General features: G+C 29.3%; 1 protein-coding gene and 1 pseudogene across 3 annotated transcripts in view; both read right to left on the bottom strand.

Moving 5' to 3' along the window:
• The window catches only part of LOC149882727 (E3 ubiquitin-protein ligase rnf213-alpha-like), a 72,433-nt gene extending 70,834 nt beyond the window's left edge, over window positions 1-1,599 (bottom strand). For all 3 annotated transcript variants that reach the window (XR_016444695.1, XM_090065712.1, XM_090065713.1), the window contains exon 1: window positions 1,339-1,599. Coding sequence is in view for 2 of the 3 variants with exons in the window: in XM_090065712.1 (XP_089921838.1) it covers window positions 1,339-1,477 (139 nt within the window). In the remaining variant the exon portion in view is untranslated. The remainder of the gene's footprint in view (window positions 1-1,338) is intronic.
• Window positions 1,600-4,100: 2,501 nt separating this feature from the next.
• LOC149882726 (uncharacterized) lies at window positions 4,101-11,782 on the bottom strand (annotated as a pseudogene).
• Between the last annotated feature and the right edge of the window lie 527 nt (window positions 11,783-12,309).

The raw sequence follows: 12,309 nt of genomic DNA, 5'->3' as shown, positions 1-12,309 counted from the left end.
TAGATCTAATAACATTAAGTACAACTGCATAGAAAAGTTGAAGACAGTTGGGAAGACCACAACAGTTGCTAGTTCAATTACACATGGATAAATTAATATTTCGAAATATTTTTCACTTGTTAATGTTGGACAAATGACATGACCTACAACATCATCTGGTGCCATTTCTAAAGCAATCATGTTTTATCCAAAAGACATCCCAGTTATTGAATTTTTTTCCTTTTCTGGAAAGTTTGTTGATTAGATCCCTAAAGATCTCAGCACTATCAGGGATATCTTCAGAAAGAGTATTTCACTGTGCAGGTAAAAAGTGATTCAAGTCAGTACACGTCATTTGTAGAATGTAACTAAATAGGTTTTACAATCATGCTAGATGGCTTATGAAAGCTAGTGGAGTCTTATGTTTTCATAAGTTACAGACAGTTGCATCAAAATCATTGCAGGGGCTAGTTAGTTTATAGTTATTGTCAATGGCTATACATGCTTTCACATAAAATGTCAAATTGGATATCAAGATGGGTCATTAAATTTATTTTTCCTTTGAGGTAGTGTCAGAAACTCAATAAACCAGATCAAGATATTGTGTTTCCAGCACTGCAGAACAATAATTATTTTGCTCATTCTAAACATGTGTTGATACCTGCTGTTTGTGAAGACAAATAGGATGTTTTCAGGCAAGATTTTTATCTAATGAAGATAGAGAGTGCAACCTAATACTGTTCGAATTTTTGATTAAAATAACATAATATTGGATATCTCTGCTGAAATGTATTTTGAAACAACTGATTGGGATAACTGCCTGGAAACACAGCTTTCTCTGCTTTCACATGTGTCCAGTGATTACCTTAAGACATTTCAGCAACTTATTCTACCAACATTTCCATGCATTTAATGATTTTTCAGTATCTAGCTCAAAAGTTTATGGATATAATCTTGGCATGGCATGGTTTTGTTGGGCAAGAAAGCTAGGCTTGAACTGCTTAAAGTGGATACCAAGGCTCATTTCAAATAGCAAGTACATCTTTCTTATAATCTAATTAGCTTATCTGAACAGTGTTCTTAGCTAATTACAATTGAAAAAAGGGTTTGACAAGTGCAATGACAGTCAGAAACATGTATTTTTTATATTTTAGGCTTATCTAACGATAACACTTTTATATGAGTAACTGTCGGCAAGTGTTAACATTTAATAAAAAAATTGAAGTAAAATATATATATATATATATATATATATATATATATATATATATATATATATATATATATATATATATATATATATAGACACACACACACATTTTATGATGCATGTTTAAGAAAAGATATGAAAAAACTCACCTTGACACTTTTTTTCTTCTAGTGAACTTCCGCATTCTGAACAAAATTTTCCATTTCTGAGTTGTTTACACTTTTCACAAAACTTCCTTGAGTCTGGCTTTTTCAAAGCTTTTTTACTTTTCTTTTTTTTATTTCCCATTATTGTTTTTATCCTCTGTATAGCAATATTCCAAATTAATTATGCTTTTCTCATAGAGTGATTATAACACGTCGTATGACCATCATGACATTATGTACAAACAAAAAACATTTAACAAAAATTTTCCGAGAAGTTTTCTTTAACATTTTATTATCGAAACTTCCTAGAATTTTTTAAGACGTATTTTGATGCATTTGTAACAACGTACTTAGTAACAGACCGATTTACCGAGATGACGACTCAAACTTGAGACGTTTTTTTAAACAGAAAAAACAAAGTATTTTATCTTTTTTAATCAACAATATTTGTCTTTTTTTTTTTTTTATGTATATATACATATGTATATATATACATACATATATATATATATATATATATATATATATATATATATATATATATATATATATATATTATATAGTAACGAAGAAATTACAACTATTTTGAAATTAAAAGTTCCATCCCTTGTGGCAATCATTAGCCGTAAAATACAAAACAAAATAAAAACCTTTATAAAACTACAAAACTGCGGTGGTTTACAGTGAGTTAGAATGGTGAAAAAGAGGCAAAATTTTTAAAGCCATCAAATATAAATATGTGATACTAGGGTTAGGACTATTATAATTGTAATGAAAACAATAACAGTAACAATAATTATTGTTATTGTATTAACTTAATTTAGAAACAATAACAATACTTGTGATTTACAACTATTGTAATTCTGTAATACAATAACAATAAATATTGTATTGCAATTAATCTTTATAAAACAATAACAATACTTGTGATTTACAACTATTGTAATTCTGTAATACAATAACAATAAATATTGTATTGCAATTAACCTTTATAAAACAATAACAATATCTGAAAAAAAAAGTGTATTGTAATGACCCACTACAATAACAATAAATATTGTACTGTAATTCGTCTTTGTAATACAATAACAATATATTGTTATTGTAATAAAAGAAATTATTTTTATTGTCAAAATTTAATAAATGTTTTAATAGTCCTGTTGCCGACTATATACCCTTGTACCCTTGAAATAGGATACAACTAATATTTAATGATTGATTCTATTTTACTGAAACATAATGGGATGGGGAAGGTGCGAGAATGGTAAATTGGGCAACTTTAAATAGTAAGGCTATCATCAAACAGGCAATATTCTGCGGCCATTTAGAGCTTAGAAATACATAACAAGATAGGTGATGCGAAATCTAAATATGATCCGAAGGTGATCAAGATTAATACCGATTGCGTATTATATTATATTTAGAAGATCAACACCGCATTTGTTACTTTTTAATCAACATATATAAAATAATGTTTTTACCCTATTTATACAACTTTAATCGGTTAAAAAGAGATAACTTGGTTTTTTAATGATCATCTTAAATGTGCTATATATGGCACACTCATGGTAATTTGTCACCATAACCACGCATAATTATAGGATCGGCATGCCCAATTTACAAAAATAATTTTAACGTAAATTTCTTCTGATCAAAATATGTAAAAAATAAAATTTGCAATATATTTCAAATCTGTAAATAAAAAATTGCAAAAATAATAGTAAGTTCGTCAGAGATGAATATAAATACGTTAAAATACGTTAGCTTTTCTACTGTAATGTAAAGTAATACACTACAATAGTTATTGTAATTGTTTTCATCAAAACATTACAATAGTTATTGTAATTGTAATTCATTAAAACAAAACAATACAATAGTTATTGTAATTGTAATTCATTAAAACAAAACAATACAATAGTTCTCGAATTTTATTGTATTGTTAGAAAAAAACAATACAATACTTATTGTAATTGTAATTCATTAAAACAAAACAATACAATAGTTCTCGAATTTTATTGTATTGTTAGAAAAAAAAACAATACAATACTCATTGTTATTGTTTTTCATCACAGCAATACAATACCAAAATAAAATTTTTTTATTGTTTCTGTAATATTACAATACAATATTATTGTATTGTAATGTGTAATTGTATTTAATTTTTACAATTACAATTACAATAGTCCTAACCCTATGTGATACATCAAAATTTTAATTTTTAATTAGACGCGTATTACGCTCGTACGCATGTCAGTGTCATTTACGGCCGCAAATAACGATTTAAAAAAAACATTGGTTTCCGTGATCCCAAATACCATGTCTCAGTTGGCAAAAGGACGTCCATTGCAGATCCTGAAGACGTTGGTTTTGGACCAGTAGACGCCCCAACAGGACGAAGTGGAGACATACAAGGGACGTACAAATTTAAACGCTTTGCGTCCATCCCAAAGGGACGAAATAATGACGTCACTAGGACGTCACCAATTTCTTCGTTCTACGGACGTCTTTTATTTTAGACTTTTTTTTAAGAAATAGTGATGTTAAAATCCGCTGTTTAAGACTATACCACACTAATTTCCAGTAAAAAAATAACTACAGTGTTAATTGTAATTTTCTTCAGCAAGTACATTTCTCTCTCAGTAAAGTAAACTATGTTTATTCATAGAAAAAAAAAAGACCACAATTGTTAAATAATAATTTCAAAATCTAAAAAGCCAAAATAAATTCTGTTAAACAGGCATAAAACAAAATAAGATAATAAAACATTAGTTAAAAAGCTCTTGAATCACTTTGTTAAAACTTCAAGCCCTACTTCAAATGACTCTTTTGAGTTAGTCTCCCCCGTTAAATTCGGTTTAATACTTTTTTTAAGTTTTTTGTAGGATCTAGAAACGCTCCTAATTGAAAAACCTTTTTGTGTAAAAGCATATCAATAATCTTTACATCATGAAATTCTAAATGAAATTATATTTTTTTGAAATTTTTTTAACGGTAAATTAATAGTGTTTCATGCTTACGCAATTTTCATGTAACTTGTGTTTTTTAAACACATTTGTTTTATTAAATATAAATTTTCGAATGGTATAATAGTTTTTTATTTTATTGCTTCACTACGTCATCAAGTTATTTCGCTTAATTTTATGGAAACACTTAATACTAAAGCACAACAAGCTTTTAGCTCACGGACTTCTTCAATGATACAAAAACTAGCGTGAAGAAACATTTTTCAGTTTTTTCAACTTCATTCATGAAATGATTAGCATGTACCGAAAATCTTATGGAAATATTGAAAATATATACTTAGCAAGCAACGATAGTGTATAGTCTTTGAAAATGCTCTTTTCCCAGTTATTCAATCTTTAAAAAATAAATCTTGGATACTACAAACCATAAAGCCATCTATTCCAAGCTGTACAGTTGCTCTCAGATCTTTTCTTCCAATCGGTTTTAAAGCCTTTTTCTAAATAAAAAATGTAGTTTTGTGGTAAAAAGTGTTATAAAATTTTCATTTTGATGGGGAAATATATTACTCCATTCATAATTCGCAAATAAATTTACTGCATAAGTACCAATAAATTTTCATCCAAGTTCCAGTTCGCAAAATTTTATGATGATGAATGTTGTTGTTTTTCTTTAATTTTGTTTTTTGTAAGGTTTAATGTCTATAGTTTCTCACATGTGTGATTTGGACACGTTTCCATAATACCATTTTCTAATTTAAATAACTTTATAAAAAAGTTGAAACAATTTTTTATAAGTGGATGCTCTTTCTGGCATGTCTTGCAGATCAGAACTGCAGGTATTTTGTTGCGCAAACTAATTAAAAGTTTAAATTACCTTTTTACAGTGATAAGTTTTATTTCAAAGTTATATTTCCTCTATGTCAAACTCTTCTATCGATGACATAGGCTGAAGGTTCTCCACTCCAACGTTTGAATCACATTCACGCCATCAATTAGGGATGCCAACATGTTTATGATCTGGGTTTGATTCTCCTCTAATTTTTCCATTTTCATAAACATAACACTAAAAAATAATTAAATTATGTAATCAAATTATTTCTCTTTGCAATTAATTGATAAATCGCCGGGGAATTTTTTTCTTTAGAGGTCACAGAGATTAGGACCAATTAATAAGTAAAAACCATATGATTATTTAAAATAATTTTGTGAATTTTTATTATCAATTGACCTTTACTTTAGGTAATAAAAATGCAACGACTGAACTATAATTAAATATGAAAAATTGAAATAGAACTGTTGATAAAAGATGGACTAACGTTTAGTTGTCATCTCCTTAAACCCAGCTCCACCATCAGTAAAGGTATTTATGGGTGTTTTAAGACATATCCGGCTTTTGCTAGCAGAGCGAGGAGGAAGGAGGGCTTCTGAAAAATCTTCTCTTCTAGTTTTACAGGATGAAGTTGGTGAAGTATTCAGGGTAGCTGATATAATTCTGTTTTTACTTAACAGATTGAGAGAAGTGTCTGAGAGGGCTGCATTTTTTTCTTTTTCTTATTTTGGAATAGTAGCCTTAATTATTTTTATAGACAAATTAAAAGATGATGATGATGATGATGATGATGATGATGATGATGATGATGATGATGATGATGATGATGATGACAATGATGATGATGAAGACGATGATGATGACGATGATGATGATGAAGACGATGATGATGACGATGATGATGATGAAGACGATGATGATGATGAAGACGATGATGATGACGATGATGATGATGATGATGATGATGACGATGATGATGATGATGATGATGATGATGATGATGATGATGATGATGATGATGATGACGATAATGATGATGATGATGATGATGATGATGATGATGATGATGATGATGATGATGATGATGATGATGATGATGATGATGATGATGATGATGATGATGATGTTGATGATGATGATGTTGATGATGATGATGATGTTGATGATGATGATGTTGATGATGATGATGATGACGATGATGATGATGAAGACGATGATGATGACGATGATGATGATGAAGACGATGATGATGATGATGATGATGATGATGATGATGATGATGATGATGATGATGATGATGATGACGATGATGATGATGATGATGATGCAAAGACAGGAAGTGCTTTTTACCTAAGTTTACAACCTTGGAAGGCTCCTTCTTATTACATAATTTCTTCAATTCCAAAACTAGACTTATAGTTCATGGGTGTTTCTTTGGCAGTGCTAAAAAAATATACAACTCTAAAACCCTGGACAGAGTGGCCACTTCCTTATCCAAAGAAATTAATGAACAATTTAAGATTTTTTCCACCTATTATTATTTCGACTGATTTACTTTACTATAAAAAATTTTACAATACTAACATAAATGGTTGAAACTTTCCAAACTGATCTAAGGTTGGCGATATTTGATATGAGCTAGATTTCTATATAGGTAGATCATCTATATTCACACTTAAACAAATATCCTGTGATTGCCATTCATGTAAATTCAATATTCTTTTAATGTTATTTTTATTCCAAAATATACATATCCTTTGTCTGCAACAACAGCTGTATCGTTTTTATTCTTTATACCTAATATCGTACAAGAATCTTTGGGTAAAGAATGACCTTTTTCAATTAGAAGTGCTAACAAATCATTCACATGTTGTCGGATACATCATGTGTCAATGACCAAAGTTTTAATGATTTACAAAGTTGGAAATCTAAGAAATCAATATCCTTATTCAAGTTGTCAGAAAATTTTCTTGTAATTGATTCGTAAGAGTTTGTATCAGAAAAATTATTCTCATCATTGCTCACTAAAACACAATCATTAATTGGCTTACTAGAAGAACTGCTGTCAAGCTCACTGCTATTATCATTTTTACGAGAATTTGAAAAACTGCAGCTAAGATTAAAACATTGATTATTTGAACAACTATATTCATTAGTGCTAACATTTGGAATATCTTCATCATTGTTGATTTTATGTTGGCTAAGAGAAACTGCTTCAGATAAAGCATACACAGTACTATGATGATGACACCATCGAAAATGTTGGTTTCTTTGATAGAATTAAAAATATATATAACACTGGGGAACAAAAAAAAATTTTTTCTCTGGTGCCCAAAATTTTATAACTCATTCTAGTTATATTTTTGAAGCAGATTCTCATGATACGTTCGATGTATTGCTATCAGCTCTAGTTTTTGAGATATTCAAGTTTTTCTGATCCAACGATTCTATCATTGCATTACGTTAACAGACCATAATTTACCAGAATATTTTTTCTGCATTGCATGCATTATTTGTCAAATTTATTTATGGAAAACGTTCTCTATTGCATTTTAGATGTTGTGGTATGTTAAAAGTTAGAAGTTAAAAGTTTTTCATTTGGTATCATTACGAAAATGCAAAGGTGATCCTAATGTATTCTGTTTCATCTGCGGTAAATACACGTTCTGCCTGAATCGAAAATTTCTAACAGAAATTGTTAAAAAAGCGTATTTGGCTTATCTTAAAGTTAAATTAGGGGACCAAGATAAATCTTAGGCAGGTCATACTGTGAGTAAGATGTGCACAGAACATCTGCGTCAGTGGACAAATAGGGAAAAAAAGTGCATGAAATTTGGTATTCCGATGGTGTAGAGAGAGTAACAAAACCACATTGATGATTGCTTCTTTAGGTCAGTTAATGTTCAGAGGATCAACAGAAGCAACCGTAGTAAATGGATATACCCTCATCTGGATTTGGTGAGACGACTCGTTCCAAACTGTGACAAGATACAGGTGTCAACTTGTACGAATTTACCAGATATTTCATACGAGTCGGATGAATCTAAGATTGAAACCTGTGGTGATCAAAAAGACATAGACTTCGAAGGACTTTTATTATCAAAATCAGGGTTGAGTAAGGAAGAATTGAATGACCTCATCAGAGATCTCGGTTTGACAAAGAAGTTGTCAAAACTGTTGGCATCCAGACTGGCCGAAAAAAAACTATCTGTTACCGGATACAAAAATTGCAGTGTATCACAGAAGAGAATGAATTCGATTTTTGTAACATTGTTAGAGAATTTTTGTTAAAATTAGGTGGATTCAAATACACGCCTTGTGATTGGCAGTTATTTATAGAAAGTTCAAAACACAGCATATGTATGTGCTTCTACACAACGGCAACAATTCCAGGTTAATACCAATTGGTCATTAAGTTAGAATGAAGTAAGGTCATGCCACAAAAGCCATTGTACTAGATAAGTATTGTACCGAGATCATCAATGGATCATTTGTGTGGATTTGAAGATAGTTAATTTCTTCTCTGTCAGCAATGCGGATATACCAAATTCCCAAGTTTTAGATGTCTTTGGGACAGTCGAAACAAACAACAACACTGGATAAGAAGGCAGTGGCCGCCGAGAGAAACCATAGCAGCAGGCCAATTAAATATTATCGTTGAGCCATTTGTTGACCGAGAAAAGATAATATTACCACCACTGCTCATTAAACTGGGTTTGATGATAAAATTCGTTAAAACATTGAATAAAGATCAGGCGCGGATTTAGGAATTTGTAACAATGTACCCAAATTTTAGTTTTTAGGTATATTCATTAAGAGAAAAAACCCAAAACTAACGTGGCTGCTGTTAAATTTAAACTATGTAGTCATTGCCACAATGGCCACCCCTTAGATCCGCGCTTGAAGATGGTGCCTGCTTCAGGTACATAAGTAAAAAGTTTCCATTACTGACCATGGAGAGGCTTAAAGCAGGTATATTCGATGGAGCACAAATCCGAAAACTCTTGAAGGATCAATGATTTAAGGATTCCATGGAGATAAATGAGGCAGTAGCTTGGTCCTCATTTAATTTCATTGTCAGTAATTTTCTTGAATTCCATAAAGCGCTAACGACGTAGAACTCGTGACAAATGTGCTCATTTTTTCTGCTCTTGGTTGCAGTATGAGCATCAAAGTTTATCTCCATAGTCACTTGGATCGGTTTCTAACTTGTCTCAGTGATGTTAGCGATGAGCAGGGTGAGTGATTTCACCAAGAAATAAGGGTGGAGAAAAAAAGGTACCGTGAACGATAGGATACACAAATGATGGCAGACTACTGTTCAAAAATTCATCATAAATGTCCGCAAACATTTCATCACAGGAAAACCGAAAAGCGCAGTTTCAGTGGCATGAGTGACTCAACTTTGTTTATTATATATATATATATATATATATATATATATATATATATATATATATATATATATATATATATATATATATATATATATATATATATATATATATATATTAGATATTTTATTTTATTTTATTTATTTATTTATTTATTTTCCGTATAATATTATTTACATTAAGATTTATAATATTATAAGGGCAGGACTTCAAGAAGATCACAATGACCTTATCACGAAGCCCTTAACAGAAATCTATTTTCTTCTTCAATAAAAACATCTATATACTATATAAAATAAATATATACCGAGAATATATAATCACTAATATCATAAATATCATAAATATATCATATATCATAATATATCATAAAGTTATATCATGAATATATCATAAATTTAATACTCTACAGACTTTAGAAGTGAAACTCAAAATAAAACATGACAAATCAATGTGTAATAGCAACTGAAAGTATTTTTTAAGAAATCAAAAAAAATGAAGAATATTTTTCGTTGAAAAAATTATTTTTTTAATAGATAGCTTGAAAAAGGAATAGGTCAATTCAGATGAAAAAACAAAATTTGGCCGCACTATTTTGTTCCATAGAAAAGGTCCACGATATATATATATATATATATATATATATATATATATATATATATATATATATATATATATATATATATATATATATATATATATATTCATATGTATAAATATAACTGACATTTTTTGTCTTATACAAATATTTTTCTTATGTAAAAAGACATTATGTAAATAGACAGCTTATAGTATTTTAATATACGCATATTACATCATTTTTTCCGTAATATGATCTGAAAGAAAAAAATTTTTGAAATCTACGACCCCTAATTTCTCTAAAAAAGATCTGACATCTTTGACAGCAAAAATTGTGTTCCGCAGTATAATTAAATACTCAATAACCAAAGTAATTCAAAACATTTCTTGATTTGTCAAAGAACATTATTTGAGAAGGAAAAGTAAATTGCTCAAAATAAAATTTATGTGGTTAAAAACCAAAATAATGTGTCCATCAAAAAAAAAAAATTTAACCGGTTTGTTGTTATAATATATATATATATATATATATATATATATATATATATATATATATATATATATATATATATATATATATATATATATATATATATATATATATATATAATGAATGAGGGAGTTATAATTTATGAATGAGGGAAAAGCTTTTTAGCGCCAAAAGTCAGCATATATATATATATGCTGACATTTGGCGCTAAAAAGCTATTCCCTCATTCATTGAGATCTGGTTGTTCTGATGTTTATGTATGGCTTCAATTGTAATTTTATGTATTGCTTGCACTGTAAATGATTTCTCATTTGTCCACAACACTGAAAGCTGCGTGCCATTCTTACGCATATCCAAATGAAATTTCTCTTTACTCAAACGTTTTGCTTTGGTGGTTTGTGATAGTAGATGAACTATGCTCTTTTTTAATCTTGCAAGTTTTAGATCAACTTGTAATATGGTTTGGATAGTACCAAAACTAATATTTATTGTTGAAGCCAAATTTCTTATGATCCTCTTTGAATTTCTCCTGATTTTTTCTTGAGTGTTCTTGATTAGATTAGGTGGTCTAGTTTTTCCAATACTGTTGAACTTATACTTTCCATAGTTAATTTTTTTTACAAATTAGTTCTGTAAAACGATAAAAATATTTAACAAGAATATGAAACTTGTTATCAAAACACAAAAATATTAATGGAAACGCAATATGAATTAAATAACCAACTTTAACTGTCTTCTGATTGCTAAGTGTATAATTTTTTTGTTTTAATGTTTTTTCAGACCTTAGAGAATCCAAATTACAATAGCTTTTAAAGAATATGTTTAAAAACATAACCCAATAGGTTTTTTTGATATTTAGTAGTTATGATTCAGATATAAGCATCAGTAGATTGCACAACGAAGAAATGCACGTAGTATCAGCTTCTTCACAAAAATATAAAATAGCAATATATTACAATGATTTGATTTCCTAAGTAAAATCTCTAAAGTTCTGATAATAAAAGTACAAATCATTTGAACCTTCATTATTTCGGACCATGCATCCGGCTATGTAAATCAAAATCATTTTGACGTCTAAAGATCATATACTTTCTAATTCTAGTCAGTTAAACATCAACCATTATTCTTCATTTAAATAAAAAAACATCTTTTAAAACAACCTCTTGATGAAGTAAAATTGTACTTACACCATTATTGTTTAACTACAAAAGTAGTTTTACCTTTATAACAGTAAATTTCTAAAGTATATGTTCAGTACAAATAAAATATATACTACCTAATCTTTCACTAAACTGCTTCTCTAAACAATCAGCTATAAACTTTACAAATAAAATAAAATTTATGATTTATCAAAAATCTTAGTAAGGATGTTTGTAACAAGGCCCACTATTAGACATTTTTAGTAAGTCACTTTCTTGATTTATGGTCATATGATTTCCCACTGTGTGTTGAGCCATGAAATTTCTTTGGGCTAGGATGGACAAAGAGTTAGTCATAATACGAATAAGGTCTGTAAATTAGACACTAGATATCGGTCTCGAGTCTCGATTTCTCGTCTGGTATCGGTGCGATACCATACAGTATCGGTATCGAAATCACGCGATACTGGTATCGAAAGTATCGTTAATGTTGGTCCCGTTTGGTATCGTTTGGTCTCGATGCGATACTTTACAGTATCGACTTCGAGATCACGCGATACTGGTATCGAAAGTATCGGTT

This window comes from Hydra viridissima, unplaced genomic scaffold, assembly GCF_058129835.1.
Source record: "Hydra viridissima isolate aposymbiotic clone 2 unplaced genomic scaffold, HvirCarnegie_v1 scaffold_10, whole genome shotgun sequence".
Classification (NCBI taxonomy): Eukaryota; Metazoa; Cnidaria; class Hydrozoa; order Anthoathecata; family Hydridae; genus Hydra; species Hydra viridissima.
This window is presented reverse-complemented; position numbering and strand designations above follow the sequence as displayed.